At 45.7% G+C, this 17,781-nt stretch overlaps 1 protein-coding gene across 3 annotated transcripts in view; it reads right to left on the bottom strand.

Moving 5' to 3' along the window:
• Window positions 1-600: 600 nt before the first annotated feature.
• LUZP1 (leucine zipper protein 1) overlaps window positions 601-17,781 on the bottom strand; it is a 115,440-nt gene continuing 98,259 nt past the window's right edge. For 2 of the 3 annotated variants that reach the window (XM_074976409.1, XM_074976410.1), the window contains exons 3-4: window positions 8,525-8,696; window positions 601-6,806 (exon numbers count right to left, since the gene is read on the bottom strand). In XM_074976409.1, the coding sequence (XP_074832510.1) occupies window positions 6,661-6,806; window positions 8,525-8,696 (318 nt within the window). In that variant the 3' untranslated portion in view covers window positions 601-6,660. The remainder of the gene's footprint in view (window positions 6,807-8,524; window positions 8,697-17,781) is intronic. The other variant, XM_074976411.1, reaches the window with a different exon arrangement.

Genomic DNA, 17,781 nt, shown 5'->3' with positions numbered 1-17,781 from the left:
TGTCAAAGAGCAGCATTTTCAGCCGCATCTCTCTGTCCTTCCTTGCTCTAGCTGTGAGCTTTGCGCAGAAGGAGCATTTCTGTGCCCATCGGAGGCCGGCATCGCTTCGCAGCATGACTCACACTTTTTGAATCCTGAAGAGGACATTGTGGTGAGTCTTTGAGTTGTTAATAGGGTACTTAGCACCTTCTCTGTGCCTGTTCCCCTCTCGGACTCAGCCTGCTGCGGCAGGAGGCCTAATGGCCTTACGTCCCCGGGCCTCCGCTGCTCCGCTTGCTAGTAAGGCTGTAAAACTTTACTTTTTACTCTCTTTTCTTTTTTTTTGAAAACAATAACAAGCTAACTTAAGCTAAAGACTGAAAAAGAAGCTCTAAACACTTTAAAAACATTAAATACGCTAACTCTGGCCGTAGCCTGAGCGGATTCCGTCTGCAGCCGATGGCAGTTAAAGAGGAACTGGCGGGGACTGGATCGCACACGCGGCCGGGAACGCGTAAGGGAGCGGCGCGCGCCGGTGCATGCGCGGTCCGGCAGAAACTGCTGAAAAGATCCGACCTGCAGCGACGGGGCAAGCCCGACACCTATTGTGGAGCACCCACGGGGGCAGTCGAGGAAGAACTGATTTTAGGGGAAAGGTTGTATGTTTTTCATTTTTCTGTTCTCAAAATATGTCCACTTTATTGGGCACTCTTGATTTAAAAATATGTATTACATTATGGCAGAAGGCACTGAGGCTATGTTAATACATTTGATTTCATTTTGTACTGAAAGTAGCGTTGCGAGGTCATATTAACTCCACAGTTGGACAAGCCCAAAACCCACACGCAGGGTAGGTAAGAGAACCACTACAACCCCCAAATCACATCTCTCCCAATACTATGTACAAAGAGATACTTTTATTGATTACATACTGTAGAGCTGACAGCATTATTCAGGAAATACATGCAGATAAACTGTGTTTAAACTTGGCATGCAGGCTAGGAGAGCAATATAACTGTTAGAAGGTGAGCACCATCATTAATCATCATCATCTGAGATCTCTCGAGGGTGAGGATGATCTCTTTCACGGGTTTTATTTTTCATGGGTCCCTTGATCACTGAGGAGCCAAATCCTTGTCACAGGTTCCTTGGTGGACTTTGCAGGGGGTGCTGACAAAAATGGGCCTCTAGTGTTTTTCTGTAACCAGAGCAAGGCAGTTTCCCTCAAAAGTGGACCATGCCTGTTCTGACAAACCTTTGCCAATTCTCCCTGTCGTCGGCTGCTATCTTCCAGTGTGATGTGTTAGTGCCACATCTCTTGAAGTTCATCTTGAAGGTATCTTAAAAGTGTTTTGCTGGACCTCCCTGTTTCCTTTCTTTTGGAGAGCTGGGTGTACAGCAGCTGTTTTTGTAAGTGTGTATCAGGCATGTGCGCACAGTGCCTACACCACCTCTGCTGGTACTGGATAGTTAGGGCCTCAACACTGAAGATGTTGGCCTCTATGGGGACATTGCCACTCGTATGATGAGCCTCCCACTCTGTGTTGAGCATCTTACAGAGAAACTGTTGGTGCTGGCATTCCAGGTGTTTTCTATAGGGCACTCAATTCTCAGAGCTGTAGAGTAGAGCTGGGATTACCATTGCCTTATAAACTAAATATCTAGGGCGAGTTCTGATGCTGTGACTGTTGAACAACTGGCAAGACAGACTGCCAAAGGTAAAGCTGGCACAACACATTCTGTACTGAACCAAGACATCTATGTCTGATCTCTGTAAGAGTAGGCTGCCAAGATAGACAAAGTATTCTATATTTTTCAGGGTTTTTTTTTTCTTTTTTTTTCTTTTTGGTTTGTTTTTGTTGTCAGTGTAGCTCTTCCTTGCTGGGTCTGATGGTAGACTGGGGACTGGCTGGTGGAGAAATTCTGTTTTGCCAGCATAAAACAGAGTTAGCCCTAGGCTTTTGTAAGCTTCAAAGAAGCAATTCAGGGCTCCTTTTGATTGTGCAACTACAGCACAGTCATCTATATACTCGTATCCAGTTGCTGAACTCTTTAGTTCTGGCACAGAGATGAGAAGGACTGCAGAGGTCATCAGTGTCCTGTGGCAGTTGGTCTTGGGTTAATGTTTATGTAAGTGTTAAGAAAATGGAAAGAACAGGTGCCACTGTGCAGCCTTTTTATGCCAGTTTGGATGACAAAGGGTTCAGAGATAGATCCACTTCACAGGGTGCACGCAGTCATCTGGTTGTGGAAGGTGTATGCAGATAATCTTTGTTTAAATTTGGCATGCAGATTAGAAGTGCTAGCTAACTGGTAAGAGGTGAGCACTGTCCTTAAGCAGTGTGGAGAGGAAGGATCAGGCTTTCCTCTACTGAACATGCTTACATGCTTTGTGAGAGTCACTGCAGTGTGGGTAGCTCTCTTCGCACGTCCAGAGTAGAAGGGAATTGAATGTTAGAACCTCAGAAAATATTTATATAACTTAGTAAACCAGGTCTCTCTTCCTTTTCATATATTCCTACTATCGGCCTGTAACACCATGACCACTTCCCCAAACATCCGCAAATACAAAATATGTATTTAGTCTCTTAACAATACATTCTACACTGGCCAGCGTGCTCAGGTGCTGAATGGCAGGAAGGCAAATGTGCCTCCCCAGTGCAGCTAGACTACATCACTGTACACTTGATAACCAGAGAAGAGTTAGATGATCCCTTGTGCTGTATGCCCAAGCAAACCACTATATCACACGTCACCTTTTGCTCAACAAATGGTCTTTGTGCACATGGGTGGGGTGAGTGTGGCTAGCTCTCTCAAAGTTGAGCACCAGTGTATGAGATCTTCACTCTGTAAACCCTTTCCCCCAAATATCCACAGGAGCCATCTGCATCCTGTATTTTTCTTCCTTTTCAGCAACAAACCTCCCCTGCTGCCCCCATCACATCTAGTGAGCTTGCAATTCCCAGCCTGATGGACAGACAATTCAGACTCCTGAATTTCTAGAGCCACTGTAGGGCCTAGATGTTGCTTAGTGCATCCCCAGGGATGGCTGCAGTTTTAATTCCAGACATGAGGGAAGCTGAAGGAGCAACTCAAACCACGAAGACCAACAGATTCCTGAAGCAGGCCAGGCCTATGGCAGTGTGAACATCCCTGCAGTAAATACTAGTTTCACTAAAACCTCCCCTCCAGCTAGGAGATGTGGTCGGCCTATAAGGGTTGGATTTCTCTTCAAGTGTTCCTTGGGAGAAGAGAACAACAGTTATTTTCACAGGCGCAGATATGGTTACAACTTTGGAATTCTCTGAATGTCTGATTCACATTTTCAGCATAATTAAGTACATGGAAACCCCGCCATAGTCATATGCTGCAATTACAAACAAAATTTCCCTAGCACTGACAATATTTACAAATATTTACTCTATGTTACAGCTGTTCTCAAAAGTGTGCAGCTTGAGTAAAATGGTTCCTGAATTCAATAATATTAGTTTAATAATACAATCAACTCCTATTGCACTCAGGTTCAGGGGACACTTCCCCATTAGGTTTCAATGAAGATTTCTCATTCAGAGTTAATCTCAGATGTGTTCAGAGGATAACCCACAACCTACAGTTACTGACATTTACATTCATTATTTACAACCAGTGAAATGATAGTGAGAGTGTTTCTATTCAAGAACAGGAATCCAAATGATACTTCTTTTAGTAGTGAACAAACAGTCCAAGCTACTGGCTAGAAGCGCAGAAGACAAGTTCCTGTCAGTGCTCTCTCTGGGCCACAGGGTTCTGGAATAAGGAGACAGCTCTGGCTCCACTGTGTCTAACCCACCTGTGGAGCACAGAAGTGGCACTGGATACACCAGTGCTCCTGGTCCACAGATGAAAGGCTGCTCATGCTGGGTGCGCTCAGGCTCTGACAGGAGCTGGCACCATTTAGAGCTAATAAGAGGACTCACTGCATTCCCCTTTGCCCTCAGTATGGGGCTGTTAGAGAGGATGGCAGCAATTGCATTTGTCCTGACAATTGTTTTTCCTTTTGAATTTCTGAAGTGTGTTCAGGGGCGGGGGGGTACTGCCTTCCTGTGCTGGTTGTGGGGCTGGAGTTCTATACGGAGGGGCCTGCTTGCAGGTAGGTGGAAGAAGGCCAAGTGTGCACTACTGCATGAGTGCATCTCAGCCAATACCTCCTCTAGAAGCAGACCCAGGCTGTATGAACTCTGTCTCATTGGCAATTCAAAGCCTCCCACCATGGTTCTGTGAAGACTGAAGGGAGCTGGTGGGATGGGCATGTACCACAGCTGCCCCAAAAGATATGGTGCAGTAACCTCTGAGCTGAGGAATAGCAAGGTCAGAGACTATGGCAGACTCTGCTAGCTAGGTTCTTCCAAGGCCTTGAGCCAGCAAATCACTAATGCATCTGTGTGACTTCAGAAAGGAAGTGAGTAGGATTGTACTTGCACTGAAATTTATGTACATGTTTAGATGCTTCATTGGATCAAAGCCAAAATGAAATTTTGCTGCACAGCACCTCGCAGAGGGAGGCTGTGTGGACAAGGCAAGGACCTGTAGAGCCAAGATTGGCATCTGACAAATTTCAAAGCTTCCCCATGGAAGAGTGACATGAAAGTCTTGGAAAGAGCCAGCGACAGCACTGAACTCAGTGGAGGCTGTGCCTGAAAGAGGAAAGGCTGAGAAGGAACCAGAGACACTGTGCTGGGTATATAACCCTGGATGGCACTGCTCTGGGTTGTCCAGCCACAGCACCAATAACTTCACCAAGGCTGGGCTGAGCTTCAGCAGACTAATGAGCCTGGCAGGCCATGGGAATGGTTCAGCTATTTACCTGCATGCATGACATGGCTCAGAGAGCTACCATAATCAGGTGCATAGTGGCAAGCAGTGCCAGCAGCAAGCCCTACCACAGACTAGGACAGCGATGCAATGGCAGCAGCCTTTGAGGAAGGGTCTTGTAGGCTGCTGTTGCCCAGGGAGCCATGGATGACATGGCCCAAGGTCCAGTGTCAGAAGTGGGTTTTAGGCTTCAAAGTGACTTCAGCACTGTGGGAAATTTTAGCCACGAACCTTGGAAAACTAAGGGGAGATAAGGTAAAGAGGAAGAAATGGGCTATTATCAGTGCAAAGAAAGCCTTGTACTGTGACCTTGACTGTGCTTAGAGCTCTGTTAACACCCAACTGCAATCACCCTTCCCAAGAGAATGTGCTTGTGCTGCTAGTCCAGCCTGCTGGCCCAGGGAGCTCTTCTTCCCCCACTGCTCACAAAGTGCAGCCTTCAGAGTGGTACGCTGAGGAAATTGGGTCCAGTGATGGGACAGTGTTCAGAACACTGCTGCTTCTAAGTACAGGTGGACATAGCAATTATGCAGAGCATTAACACTGTCAAAAAACAGTGAGTTCCTGCCTCTTTCCCTTTCAGTGGTGGTTGGTGGTGGCTGAGAGAGTGTGGAGGGAACAGTTCTATGTAAGGGTGTCCTACCAGCAGATGGCAAAGAGCCTACTACAGCTGCCTCAGAGCGCAGGCTGAGACACTTGCAGGATTCCCTTTGCCTCAGCAGGTATTGTGAGGTAGAGAGGCTGGAGCAGTATGCCCCAAGAGCCAGTGCAATAGTCTCCTTTTGTCCCCTACCCCTCCCCAACTCTCTGCTAGGAATATTACCCTTGGAAAAATATTTCTGTAGTCTTTGATTATGCCTGGATCCCAGATAGGGTGGAATGGCTCTCAGCCTGGCCAGAGGGGAGACAGGACGGTTCAGTCAGCTACCTATCCTGATGCATGATGGTGAGGTTCATAGAAAAGCCCCTGTCCAGGAAGGCGGGGACAGGGGCACACAATAGCCCCTGGCAAGGCTGGAGAATGGCTTGAGCGTATCATCCCAGTTTAGCTCAATGTTCATTTGTATCTCTTGGAAAGGAAAAGAAGCCCCTTCAAAGGCAAAGTACAAAGCTCCACTAATTGCCCTTAGTGCCTGGCAGCTGAGGCTGGAGGAACTGTGGTCAATGGGGCACAGAGCTCTGGCTGAAAAGCAGCCCAGTCCAAGCTCAGCAAAGGTTCATTGCTGTTTTGCTTAGCTCAGTAAGCAGCCTTGTCTGATCAATCCTCTGGCCCAAAAGAAGGGGATGGCGAGGTACACCAAGCATGTGGCAGAGTGATGGGGAAGATGCTCAGTAATGTGCTCTTGGGAGGAAGGGGGGGAATGTCATTTCTCCTACATGCGACTGACAAGTTTGAGAACTCATGTCATTTCCTGGTGCAAGGGGTATTGGTGGAGCAATTAAAAATTATGCAAATTGTCATCACAATACTGAAACTTCCAGATGTGGACGTACTTGGTTCCTTTTGAAAATCCAGATGTGCTTGGCAGCTGTGAGCCAGCTGCACTGTGGTCACGGGGGTAGCACTATTGTTTTTTATAAATTACAGTGGTTAACGTAGGGTTCACTTTTGTACTGCAAGTACCATAGCAGGCTGTAGTAGCAGTGGCCATGGACCCAGAAGGGTTTCCATGGTGATACATGCTAAATTACTGTGGAGACAAATTCAATCTCAACCCAGAGATGAGAAGTGGGATTCCCCTGAGAAAAGTTGCTGTGGACCCTTCGTGACAGAGAAGGAAAATGTGCTGGTTAATCTTCTGTCACACACATGTGAAAACAGATTCCAGGCTAGCTGACGGCTTCATTGCATTTACAAGGCAGGAATGACTCCCATGATCTGGTAATACCCTTGGTTCTTGCCCCACGAAATGGAGTGATTGTTTGGTGAAAGAAGTTCACCTCCTCGAGGTCATCTGGGAGGCGTGGGAAATACCCTAGAAGAGAGAAACACACAGCATCACATACTGAGAGCTCAAGAGATGCTAGTCTCCAAAAGCAGTATGCAACAGAGGAACAAACATCACAACTTGGAGACCCACCATCACCCAAGCACTTTCCTTTCATCTCCTCTTCTGTCTTCCCCTGGGGTGCAAATGCCACAGCCTCATGCCCCGGACAGGGCAGCTGGGAGGCGGCATACTAGGGTCACATCTGACCAGTGGAACTGATCTCTTTTTGTATTTCTATAGGACCAACTCTGACCTGCCTCATCTCATCCTTAGGCTTCCCAGTGATACCATGGGCTAGTCCAGTGCAGGTCCTATTTGTTAAATCAGTCTCCCTGAACTTCGGATAGAACATGCAGTTTTGTAGCTGATGCTTTCTCACTGTTATGGAATTTATCCCATATGCCACCAGATAACATCCAGGCACTAATTCCGGGGTCTTCTAGCTGTCAGTCTCAAAAAGGCAGCCCCTCTGTCAATCTCATTGGGTTCATCTTGTGCTTCTTCACCACTAAAAGGTGATCCAGTAAGGCCAAAATAAGCCCTCAGCTAAATCTGTGGAGCCCCTTTTCACGCAGCTCATGACCCATATGACAGCCAGGCAATGCCGATAGCCTTAAGGGGTCCCTGTAAGAATAGAATACTCAAGCTGCAGAACTACCACCGATGATCCCAAGCCATGGAGACACAATGCATATGGAGCTCCCTGACATCACCTGACGGTCACTTTGCAGCAGTCACACTAAGTTGTAGTGTGCTTACTTTGTAAGCAGCACACACTGAGAAGTTAATACTCCTGACAGACACCATGTATCCTGAAGTGCCAGTGTAAATGGCTCTCCAGGAATAGCAGCCAAACATCACACAAATCAGATTGTTATGAGTTCCCAGGTAATGTTTCTCAGAGTTTGCCATGCACATATTCAGGCCCACCTTAGCTGACCGAAACTTGCTGTGTTCAGGCAACAGGGCTGTTTAATTTCTACACAGACATCTGGGCTCAGGCTGAGTCCCAAGTTTTGGGACCCCAAAATGGGGAGGGTCCCAGAGTTCAGGCTCGAGCACAAGCCTGAATGTCTGCCCCTGCAGTTTTACAGCTCTGCAGTTCGAGCCCTGTGAATCCAGGTCATCTGCCAGGCAAGGGTGTGGAATTGCAGTGTAGGCATACCCTTCGCCTCCTGCAATTCCTCAGAGTTCTCTGTGTGGGGAAGGAAGTGGTGCCTGGGAGAGACTATTTCCACACAACCCAACGCTCCAAACACTGACAAATGAAAATCAATAGCCAAAGACCCTGCACACAAGCCTGTACTCAAAGGAAAGTTCAGAGTGCAGCAAAACTGGGGATGTTGCCCAAACTGATTTGTGATTTGTTGGGTTTGCATTTCAATGAAGAAAACAGAAATAATTCTGGGCAGCTCCAGCCCTGCTCCTCATCTGTAATCACACACAGAGGGCAAAAATAGCCACTTGACCCCCCCACCCACTTACCTATGCCCCTGTGACCCCATACTCCCTGTGAAAGGAGGCAAGAAGCATCCTCATACCTCAACCACATAGGCAGAAACAGACCTCACACCCAGCAGCAATGGCATTCCCAGATCTGACCGATTGGGTGAATGTCACTGAGCCTGCAAATCTCTGAAGCAAGAGCTTCAAGCTTCACCCTGGATCACTTTAGTTCTCTTTAGAATAGGACTTGGACTGACCTACCTGATCCTCTGTTTTGTTGTCCAGCTGGGCGGGGGGGGTGGTTCCAGGGCCTTGCTGCCACTCCATCTGCAAGGTTGGACTTTTCCATGAAGTTTCAGACAGGGACAGCTGCTCAGAAGACCCATATTGTTTTCTTCTAGAACTGGGAACAAAATCTTTGCCCTCCTCCTGTAGCAATAGGAGCAAAAAAAAGGTTGGAACGCTTGTGCTGGTCAATACAACAGAGAGAGCCTGGAATTATATTTGCCTCTAAGTGTCCTACAGATTTGCAGCACAGAAATCATAGCTAATGTGCCCATTTGCCCGCAGTGAGTTTCATCATTGATGGTACTACCTAGTCTTGCAGAGGGCATAAAGTCTTCAGGGGAACCTCACAGTCCTCTATCAGTTTTACTCATGAAAATAACTTTGCACCTGCTTCCCATGTACTACTACAGAAAACACAGAATACTCTTGATGTAATGACAAGGTTACAAAGTTAAAAAATACCAGTTTAATCAGCCAAGAAATTATGAAATTAGGATGGCAACACCACCATTAACCTTTCTTCAGGGAAAACTACTTCCTTCTCAACAAATATTTGTTTAAAAAAAAAAAAAGTGGTGTTCTGAAGCAAGCACAGAGGCTTTCCTTTTTTGGTATGCAGCATTAGAAATGTGTGCCCAGATCCTTAGCGATACCTCAACTTTGCTCTTATCAGGGTTGCAACATATAACCCCTAGGTGCTCTGCCACTCAGTTGCATTACAGTCCATGATAGGTTCCGAGGCCCCTCTTATTGTAGATGTTCAAGGAAAAGGTTCTCAGATGCCAGCCAGCTGAGCACTGAGCCACCTAAATCAACCAGAAGGGAAAGGTTAAGGCAGGAGTAGGGAGAAGAAAGGGACATAAGATGCCCTCATGAGCATTTTGGTACGAACTGGCATGTCCCACCATGCAGGATCATCAGTCATGAATGCTCTCTTGCAATCGGGGACCTAGCTCAGATTATCAAAGGCATTAACTAATGCCCATTGGAGTTGAATAGCTAAATACCTCTTCAGATCTGAGCTCAGTTCAGCTGCCTATGTAACCCACACCCTACTATCTGTATGCATCTTTTTCTCTCTCTCTCTCTCTGTTTCCAGCTTATGCTCGATTCCCTCTCTCATATTTGCCCTACACTGCACTTTGGCCCTGGTGCTCTCTTCTGCATGCTCTTTGCTGCCTACTGGTGGCATGTCCCAGTTCTCCAGCTGTGGGGGCTGACAAGTATCAAGATTTATGCCTGCTCAGAGAATGTCAACTGGACAAAGCCACACTAGCCAGCCAGGCATTCCCCTGCCTACGTTGTGCATTGGGGCTCATGGAGCATCAGCTTGGAGTAGCTTGGCAGCTGTGAGGCAGAGTCAATACTTTGGTGGTTTTTTGCAATCCTAACCAGTGGAAACTTAGGCACTGCTGCTGAAAGCAACCTTTCAATTTCTGGACTTCATGGTTTCAACAGTGTAACATTCAAGTCACATAAACATAAGTTTATGCATTTAATTTGTTTTGCAGCAAGAAATATTATCTACTAACACTGAATCATAGAACACTAGGACTGGAAGCGACCTCAAGAGGCCATCGAGTCCAGTCCCCTGCCCCAATGGCAGGACCAAGTACTATCTAAACCACCCCGATAGACATCTATCTAACCTGTTCTTAAATATCTCCAGCGATGGAGATTCCACAACCTCCCTTGGCAATTTATTCCACTGTTTGACCACCCTGACAGTTAGGAACTTTTTCCTAATATCCAACCTAAACCTCCCTTGCTGCAGTTTAAGCCCGTTGCTGCTTGTTCTGTCCTCAGAGGCCAAGAAGAACAAGTTTTCTCCTTCCTCCTTATGACTCCCTTTTAGATACCTGAAGAGTTCGGCTTAATTCATATGGGCCGTGTCTACACCAGCCCCAAACTTCGATATGGCCACGCAAATGGCCATTTCGAAGTTTACTAATGAAGCGCTGAATATGCATTTCAGCGCTTCATTAGTAAACTTCGAAATGGCCATTTGAGTGGCCATTTCGAAGTTTGGAGCTAGTGCAGACGTAGCCATGGAGTCAGATCAGCCCTGCATAGCCCCAAAGTTCTACTTCACAAAGGTCACGTCTACCCTAGCAACTAATTTAGACGTTAACTTTGAAGTTAGGGGCTACTTCGAAGGAGCCTCCAGAGCGTCTACATACGTCTTCTCTTACTTCAAAGTTAACTTCAAAGTAAGAGAGCCCAACTTCAAAGGCCTTACTCCATTCCCAGGAAGGGAGTAGTGCCCTGCTTAGAAGTAGGGTGTGCATGGATGCTCAGAGTTTAAATCTGTTCCTTCAGAGTTACTTTTGTAGTGTAGACACAACCAGGTGAAGTAAGTGTGTGAGATCCAAGGTTTTGCTGTTGCTGTTATTTGACTGGAAACCTTTCCTTTCTATTTATTGGGGAAGCTGATGTGTTCCTGCAAGTTCTATTGCAAGGATAAATTCACTGTGGCAATAAACTCCATGGCTAATGTGAAGATTAAAGGAGAAATTGGACATCCCCCCACTTTAGTTCCCCAGCACAATTCCTACAGGAGAGAGTTTGAACAGAAAGGATTAGATCCACAAAGGAATCCATCTCCCTAACAGACACTTCAGATGCCTAGATCCAACATTTAGAACCTGAGAATCCCCACTTAGCTGCTACTTAACCTGTAGGCACTTAAATCCCCTTGGCTCCTAAATTCCCAGCTGCAAACTCACTCAGGTGCCTAAAATCTGCCACTGGGTATGCACAGTCACCTCAATTCAAACACACAGGCACATTGGTCACGTGAGTCCTGGCAGCAGCCTCAATTTCAGCATTCCCATGCTGACAGGACAAGCTGGACAGGTAGATGCCCCAAGTGCCAAGCTCTGGGGGAGTGCCAACTAAATGTGATGGAGCCAGGCTGTGTGCTATCACTTGGCTGGGTTTTTCCAAAAAAAGCCAGCTCTGCCCACCTATTTTTCCTTTTGTCATGCTCAGAGCCTGTACTAAACAATGCTGGTCCAAGAAATGCAGACGTTAGCCTCAGCCCACCTACATGACTTCAGAGTGGGAGACCCAGGTTCAACTTTCTTTCTGCTTGCCGTGGAGAAGAGATTTGAACTCCCAGCAGGCTGCCCTAGTCCTTGGGATGTGGCCTAGCAGTAAGTAGGTCTCGTCTAACTTCTCCTGTTGATGTCCACTTCATATAAGCAGGCACTAGGTAGAAAAAGAGTGCCTGACTTAGCTCAACAGGCAAGGGCACCCTAACCTCAAAATAAGCTATGCAGTTTACACAAATTGCATAGCTTGTTTCAAGTAGATTGCCAAATAGGCTATTCCAGCATGTGCAGTTGTCTAAATGGTGCCACATGCTGAAATAAAACCATCTTTTGAGGCATCCCTGTACTCCTCATATGATGGAGTTACAGGGACACCAGAATAGCAGACCCATTACCTCAAAAACTATTTTGAGACAACGGGTGTGTTGCATAGACACGGGCAGCTATTTCAGGATACCCTTCTAAAGTAAACCCCTGAGATATGTGCTGGTTTGCACGTCTCGGGTTAAGGTGACTACCATCCTTGACAGCAGCAGGGAAACCACTCCTGCCAGGGGAGGCAGCAAAGAGTCAGGCTGCTGCCCCTGAAAGGAGTGGGGAAACCGCTCCTGCAGGGGCAGCAGCGACTGGGCTGGCACCACTGACAGGAGAGGTTTCCTCACCCCTGTCAGGGGCAACAGCTGCTGCTGTCAGTGGCGGCAGCCAAGTTTCAGGTTCTCCACTGCAGGCACTGACAGGAGCGGGGAAACTGATGAGAGCACCAAACCTGGTCAGTTTCTCAGCTCTGCAAGCAGAGGGGAGGAGGCTGCCCCTGGTCCCTAGGTCCCCTCCACTTGCTGGAGTCAGGAAACTGACCAGAGCTGGTGCCCTCATTAGTTTCCTGGCTCCTCCAAGTTGCGCAGGTATTTGACTTATGCAGCTCATCACCAACTAAATCATTTTGGCTGTATCTACACTACAAAAACAACTTTGAAGTAGGTAACTTTGAAACTGAACATCTATACACACACCCTAGTTTGACATTAAACTTCGAAATAGGGCACTACTCCATTCCCAGGAATGGAGTAAGGAGTTCGAAGTTGGGCTCCCTACTTCGAAATTAACTTTGAAGCAAGAGAAAATGGGTGTAGACTTTCTGCTGGGTACTTCGATGTAGTGCCTAACTTCGAAGTTAACTCCAAAGTTAGTTCCTAGTGTAGATGCACCCTCTGTTAGTTTTCAAAGTGCTACATTTCTGCTGTTTCGTTCAGATCATTAAGATAAAGAACAGAACCTTGTGGGAACCCAGGTGAAATAGCCTTCACAATATATTATTAATATTGTTACCTTTATCAAGCAAACTTTTAATCTAATTAAAAAAAGTTTGTTTCACAGAACCTATTTTCCATAAAACCATTATGACTAGCATTAATTATGCTACCATCTTTTCCTCCATATCTGTCTTTCCATGATTTTGCTAGGATAATCTAGCTATTTATAGTTTCCTGGATCAGCCTGTTTACCTTTTAAAACACTAGTACAATAATAGCATTGTTCCAGACCTCTAGAACTTCCCAAGAGTTCTAAGACTTGTTAAAAATCAACACTGATGATTCAGAAAACTTCTTAGCCAATTCTTTTGATATGCTGGTACTCTGTCGATTCAAAAACACCTCTGATTAAGAATACTATCTCACCTCTCAGAGTTGTTGGGAAGACAAATTCTGTTTACAGTATTATTTATTTGGCATATGCAATCTGGTCAAGCCATGCTGTAGTAGTATTATTAGTGATGCTCAAGGCACAAAGACTTCCAGGGAACTGAATCATTTTGCAGTCCTCAGCAGCACAAGAACAGCCATACTGGGTCAGACCAAAGGTCCAGCCAGCCCAGTAGCCTGTCTGCTGACAGTGGCCAGTGCCAGATGCTCCAGAGGGGGTGGACTGAAGACAATGATCAAGCGATTTGTCTCCTGCCATCCGTCTCCAGCCTCTGACAATCAGAGGCCTGGGACACCACTCCTACTCTTGGCTAATAGCCTTTTATGGACCTAACCTTCATGAATTTATCTAGGTCTTTCTTAAATTCTGTTATAGTCCTAGCCTTCACAGTCTCCTCTGGCAAGGCATGTGTCATGGCATGTGGCTGCCTATGCTGACATACGGATTGTCTCTGAAACTCCATCAAAATATTAAGACCTAAGAGGTAAGCTTCCAGAGATACTTATGCACTAAAGATGCAGATGGGGCCTAGCAGGATCTTCCAAATGACTTGGGTGCCCAACTACCACTGAAATCAAATTAGGAATCTATCGAAACAAATGGGAGTTGTATACCTAGGATCCTTTTAGGAACCTACCTGCATCATTAGACACCTAAATACCTTTAAAAATCTGGCCCTGTTACAAAAGGATGAAAGCAAGAGTTTCGTCTCAGTCTAATGAGCAGAATGTACACTTCTTTTAGATGCTCTTCTGAAAATCAGTAAGCTAGAAGTTCCAAATGGATGTAAGAGCACAAGCCTCATTGACTATCCTTGGCCTTTAATGGGACTTGCAGGCATAAATCCCTTGGGAACAACTGAAAATCTGCCTTTTCTTCACATTTCTATTTACCCAGGCAGATTTTATTCTCCCCCACTACTCTGATTTTTTTGCTCCCTAAAAGACAACGACCTTGCAACAACAAAGGCTCTGAACTAGACACCAGGCTATATTTAGGATCATTGGACTTTGCCCTTCACCCTGCTCTTAGCATCCCTTGACATAGTATTCACTTTTATGCATCCAACTCCTTAAGGCTGTGAGTTTGTTAGGGTGTTCCTGGGATCTTGCCTTCGTCGTTTTCTTCCGTCCTATCTGTTGGGTGCCAGTCCTATCCCCTGCCGCTCATGGAAAGTGCGTGTGTGGGCAGGTGATATGACTCAGGAGTGAGAACAGGTTTGCATCCTACTGTGATTCCATGCTCTGAAGTGTGATGGAAGAAATTAACAGTTGCATGGCTCTTTTTAAATGCTGACTGTATTCTTTTGTTGGTTCCTTTTGTTTAAGACAGGGCTGTAGATGATTTGCATGGTTTGTAATAGAAACTATGTTTTTATGCACTTTAGATTGAGTCTTCCAAAAAATATAAGAACTTCTTCCTGTGATGTATTTTCTCTCGCAGGAAGCTGTTTCTGAAGCTTTATGGTTCTTACGACTGATTGTCTGCACTGGAGCATTCACTATTCTGTAAGGGTTCAGAAGGTTTGACTGTAATACTGTTGCTTTAAGGAAAGGGAGGATCAGGGGAAAGAACTGCTCTAGAAGTTATGTGGGGGCAGGGCTCTGGCCTGTGATGCACAGGAGGGCAGAGCAGATGATCCCAATGATCCTTTACCAGCTTAGAATCTGTGAAAGCAAGGGAGAAGAGAAAGAGGACTATTTTGCAACTGGGAGGAAGTCAAAGCTGAGCAGACAAAGGTCCTCTGCTTTGCAAATAATTACACCTTCATCAAATCAAAGCCAACACTTTGAAGGTTTAATTTGTGCCCTTCTCCTGAGGTTTACTTCTAGGCCAGAGGTAAGTGTTGACACCTGAGCCACTGCAAATTCATGTCTCCTCCAAGAACACACCCTAGATTTGTCGCAACATTTTACTTGCCCCAAAATGGCTAAACAGATTTTCCTAAACCTTTCAAAAAAGATCAACAATTTGTCTTCATGCAGAGGCCAAAGACATAAAATTTCAAGTCGGAGAGAAGTTACAATAAAGGATAGCATGGGAACTTAATTCTCGAGCCACTACAGCTTTAACATACAGCTCAGCTCCGCTTCCTGGAGGAGCCAGTGCTTCCACTCTGATTAGTAGCAGAGCCACCGGCTAAACTGCAAGCATCTTGCATCTTTGATTTCTGGAACTGCTAATTCTGCCCTGTGTCTGCCTGCTACTCCATCTTCAGAGGAATGACTCTAACATGCCAAAACTCTGGGCAGCTTCAAAACAGTTTTTAAAAAACTTGCCAGAGAAACTCCTACTTCCTTTCTCTGAAGCATGAAATCTCCCAGAGTGGCTGCATACATAACACTTCCAACACTCCCCATTTGTTAGATCATCCACTTGTGATGTTGTGAGGAACTCAAGAAATTCTGACTGGTTTGAGACGGTGCAATTCTAGCCAATGACCTCCATAGGGAACTCCCCATAGTCTGAGCACCAGGCTTTGGCTGGCAGTTTCAACAGGTGCTGTCATCAGGTTTGCTGGGTCCTACAATGCAGAGCTTCCAACACCTCTCAAGCTGCCTACACTTCACAGGTTTCCTGGCTGCTCATTTTACTCCTAAGTCCCCAGGGTGAACTTAGAGTGCATGAAACAGCACAGTCCAAGACAGTTTAGATTCTCTGCCTGAAGGATTTCAGTGATCCCTAGTCAGGAAATCTGTCACACGCTGGGATCCAACTCTGGTCTCAACTGATTGGAAAGCCTCAACTTTCTCCTGTCTGCATGCACACGAGGAGTAGCAGCAGTATTAGAACTGTCTAACCTTGGCCAGACTGCTCTGAAAGGGCAGAACAAAGCTGGTGAACAAGAGGGAAGGCAGGTCCATTAGCCCTCCATTCCCAGGCTCTGCTCATCCTGCTGCCCTCTCTACAGCTGGGCTCCCTGCAGACGAAGTATGGAACAGGACAGGTGAGATAAGAAAGCAGAGGAGTACATACCTCCCATGAGCCAAAAGTGAGTAGTTACCCTCAGTTTTGTGGGCTGAATATGCATCATGAAATACACAAACGCACATGCACACACATACACATAGCCCAGCTAAGGGCAAAAAACAAACAAACAAACAGACAATGTTTTAAAAATTATTATTTGACAAACTGGTGATTAGGAGTTGAAATATCGTAATACAGCTCCCCGCCACCAAAATTTGGTAACAGCATGATTCTGGACTGGTAGCAGATCTGAGGTCCAATATCTCAGCCCCTATCAAAGTAAAGACGTGTTATATGCCACTGACAAGGGTCTCCCCACAGGATGAATTAGCCCTAGCAGACCCCCAGATATAGACCTAGCTCCTTCAAGGGATTTTTTTTTTGAGATTTCTTAAATGTATCAGTGTCACCAATTCTTAATTTTATTAGAAATTTAAGAATATTTGTTGAATAGTAACAGAGATTAAGCCGTGCTAGTCTATACACTATCAAAACAAAAAGCAGTCAAGTAGCACTTTGAAGACTAGCAAAATAGTTTATTAGGTGAGCTTTCGTGGGACAGACCCACTTCTTCAGACCATAGCCAGACCAGAACAGACTCAATATTTAAGACACAGAGAACCAAAAACAGGAAGCAAGGAGGACAAATCAGAAAAAGATAATCAAGGTGAGCAAATCAGATTTGCTCACCTTGGTTATCTTTTTCTGATTTGTCCTCCTTGCTTCCTGTTTTTGGTTCTCTGTGTCTTAAATATTGAGTCTGTTCTGGTCTGGCTATGGTCTGAAGAAGTGGGTCTGTCCCACGAAAGCTCACCTAATAAACTATTTTGCTAGTCTTCAAAGTGCTACTTGACTGCTTTTTGTTTTGAAAGAATATTTGTTGTTTTTCTCAAAGACCAGTCTGCTGGAGTCATGTTACTGTGAGAGAAGCTCAGGTCTCATTCAACAAAATGTTGCTAGCCTTTGCAGCTGCTCACACTTAGTCCAAGTGCACGATTTTCAGGATCTGGCTTATAATCTTTCAGGTCATGCAGTACTGACCTTTTCTAGCCACCAAAGGTTGGGAGAATGGATAAGGTGAATAATTTTGAATGGGATGCCACGATGTTGCAGTAGTTTCCACTGTGTCCCTATCAATGCTGTCGAAGGCTTTGCAAAGCTCATGAAGGTATGTACAGGGGGAGTTCCACTCAAGTGACTATTTTTTGATCACTCAGAGTTGCTATTAGGTCAGTACAAGATCTCTTGCTTCAGAAGACGGCTTTTTCTTCCCTGAGCTGTCTATCAATTTCTGTATTCATTCTCTCCAAGAGAATCCTGTTAACAACTTTTTCAGGGATAGACAGTAACATGGTGCTCCTGCAGTTCTTGCATTCCTTCAGGTTGCCTGTCTTCGGAAGCTTGATAAAGTAGCCATGCTTCCACTCTTGTGGGGGATCTCTTCAGTGTCCCAAATTTTCCCAAAGAGATTATACATCTCTTCCTGCCTTGATTGTGTCTGT

This window comes from Carettochelys insculpta, chromosome 24, assembly GCF_033958435.1.
Source record: "Carettochelys insculpta isolate YL-2023 chromosome 24, ASM3395843v1, whole genome shotgun sequence".
Taxonomy (NCBI): Eukaryota; Metazoa; Chordata; order Testudines; family Carettochelyidae; genus Carettochelys; species Carettochelys insculpta.
Note: the sequence above shows the minus strand (reverse complement) of the source record. Positions and strands in the feature narration are given on the sequence as shown.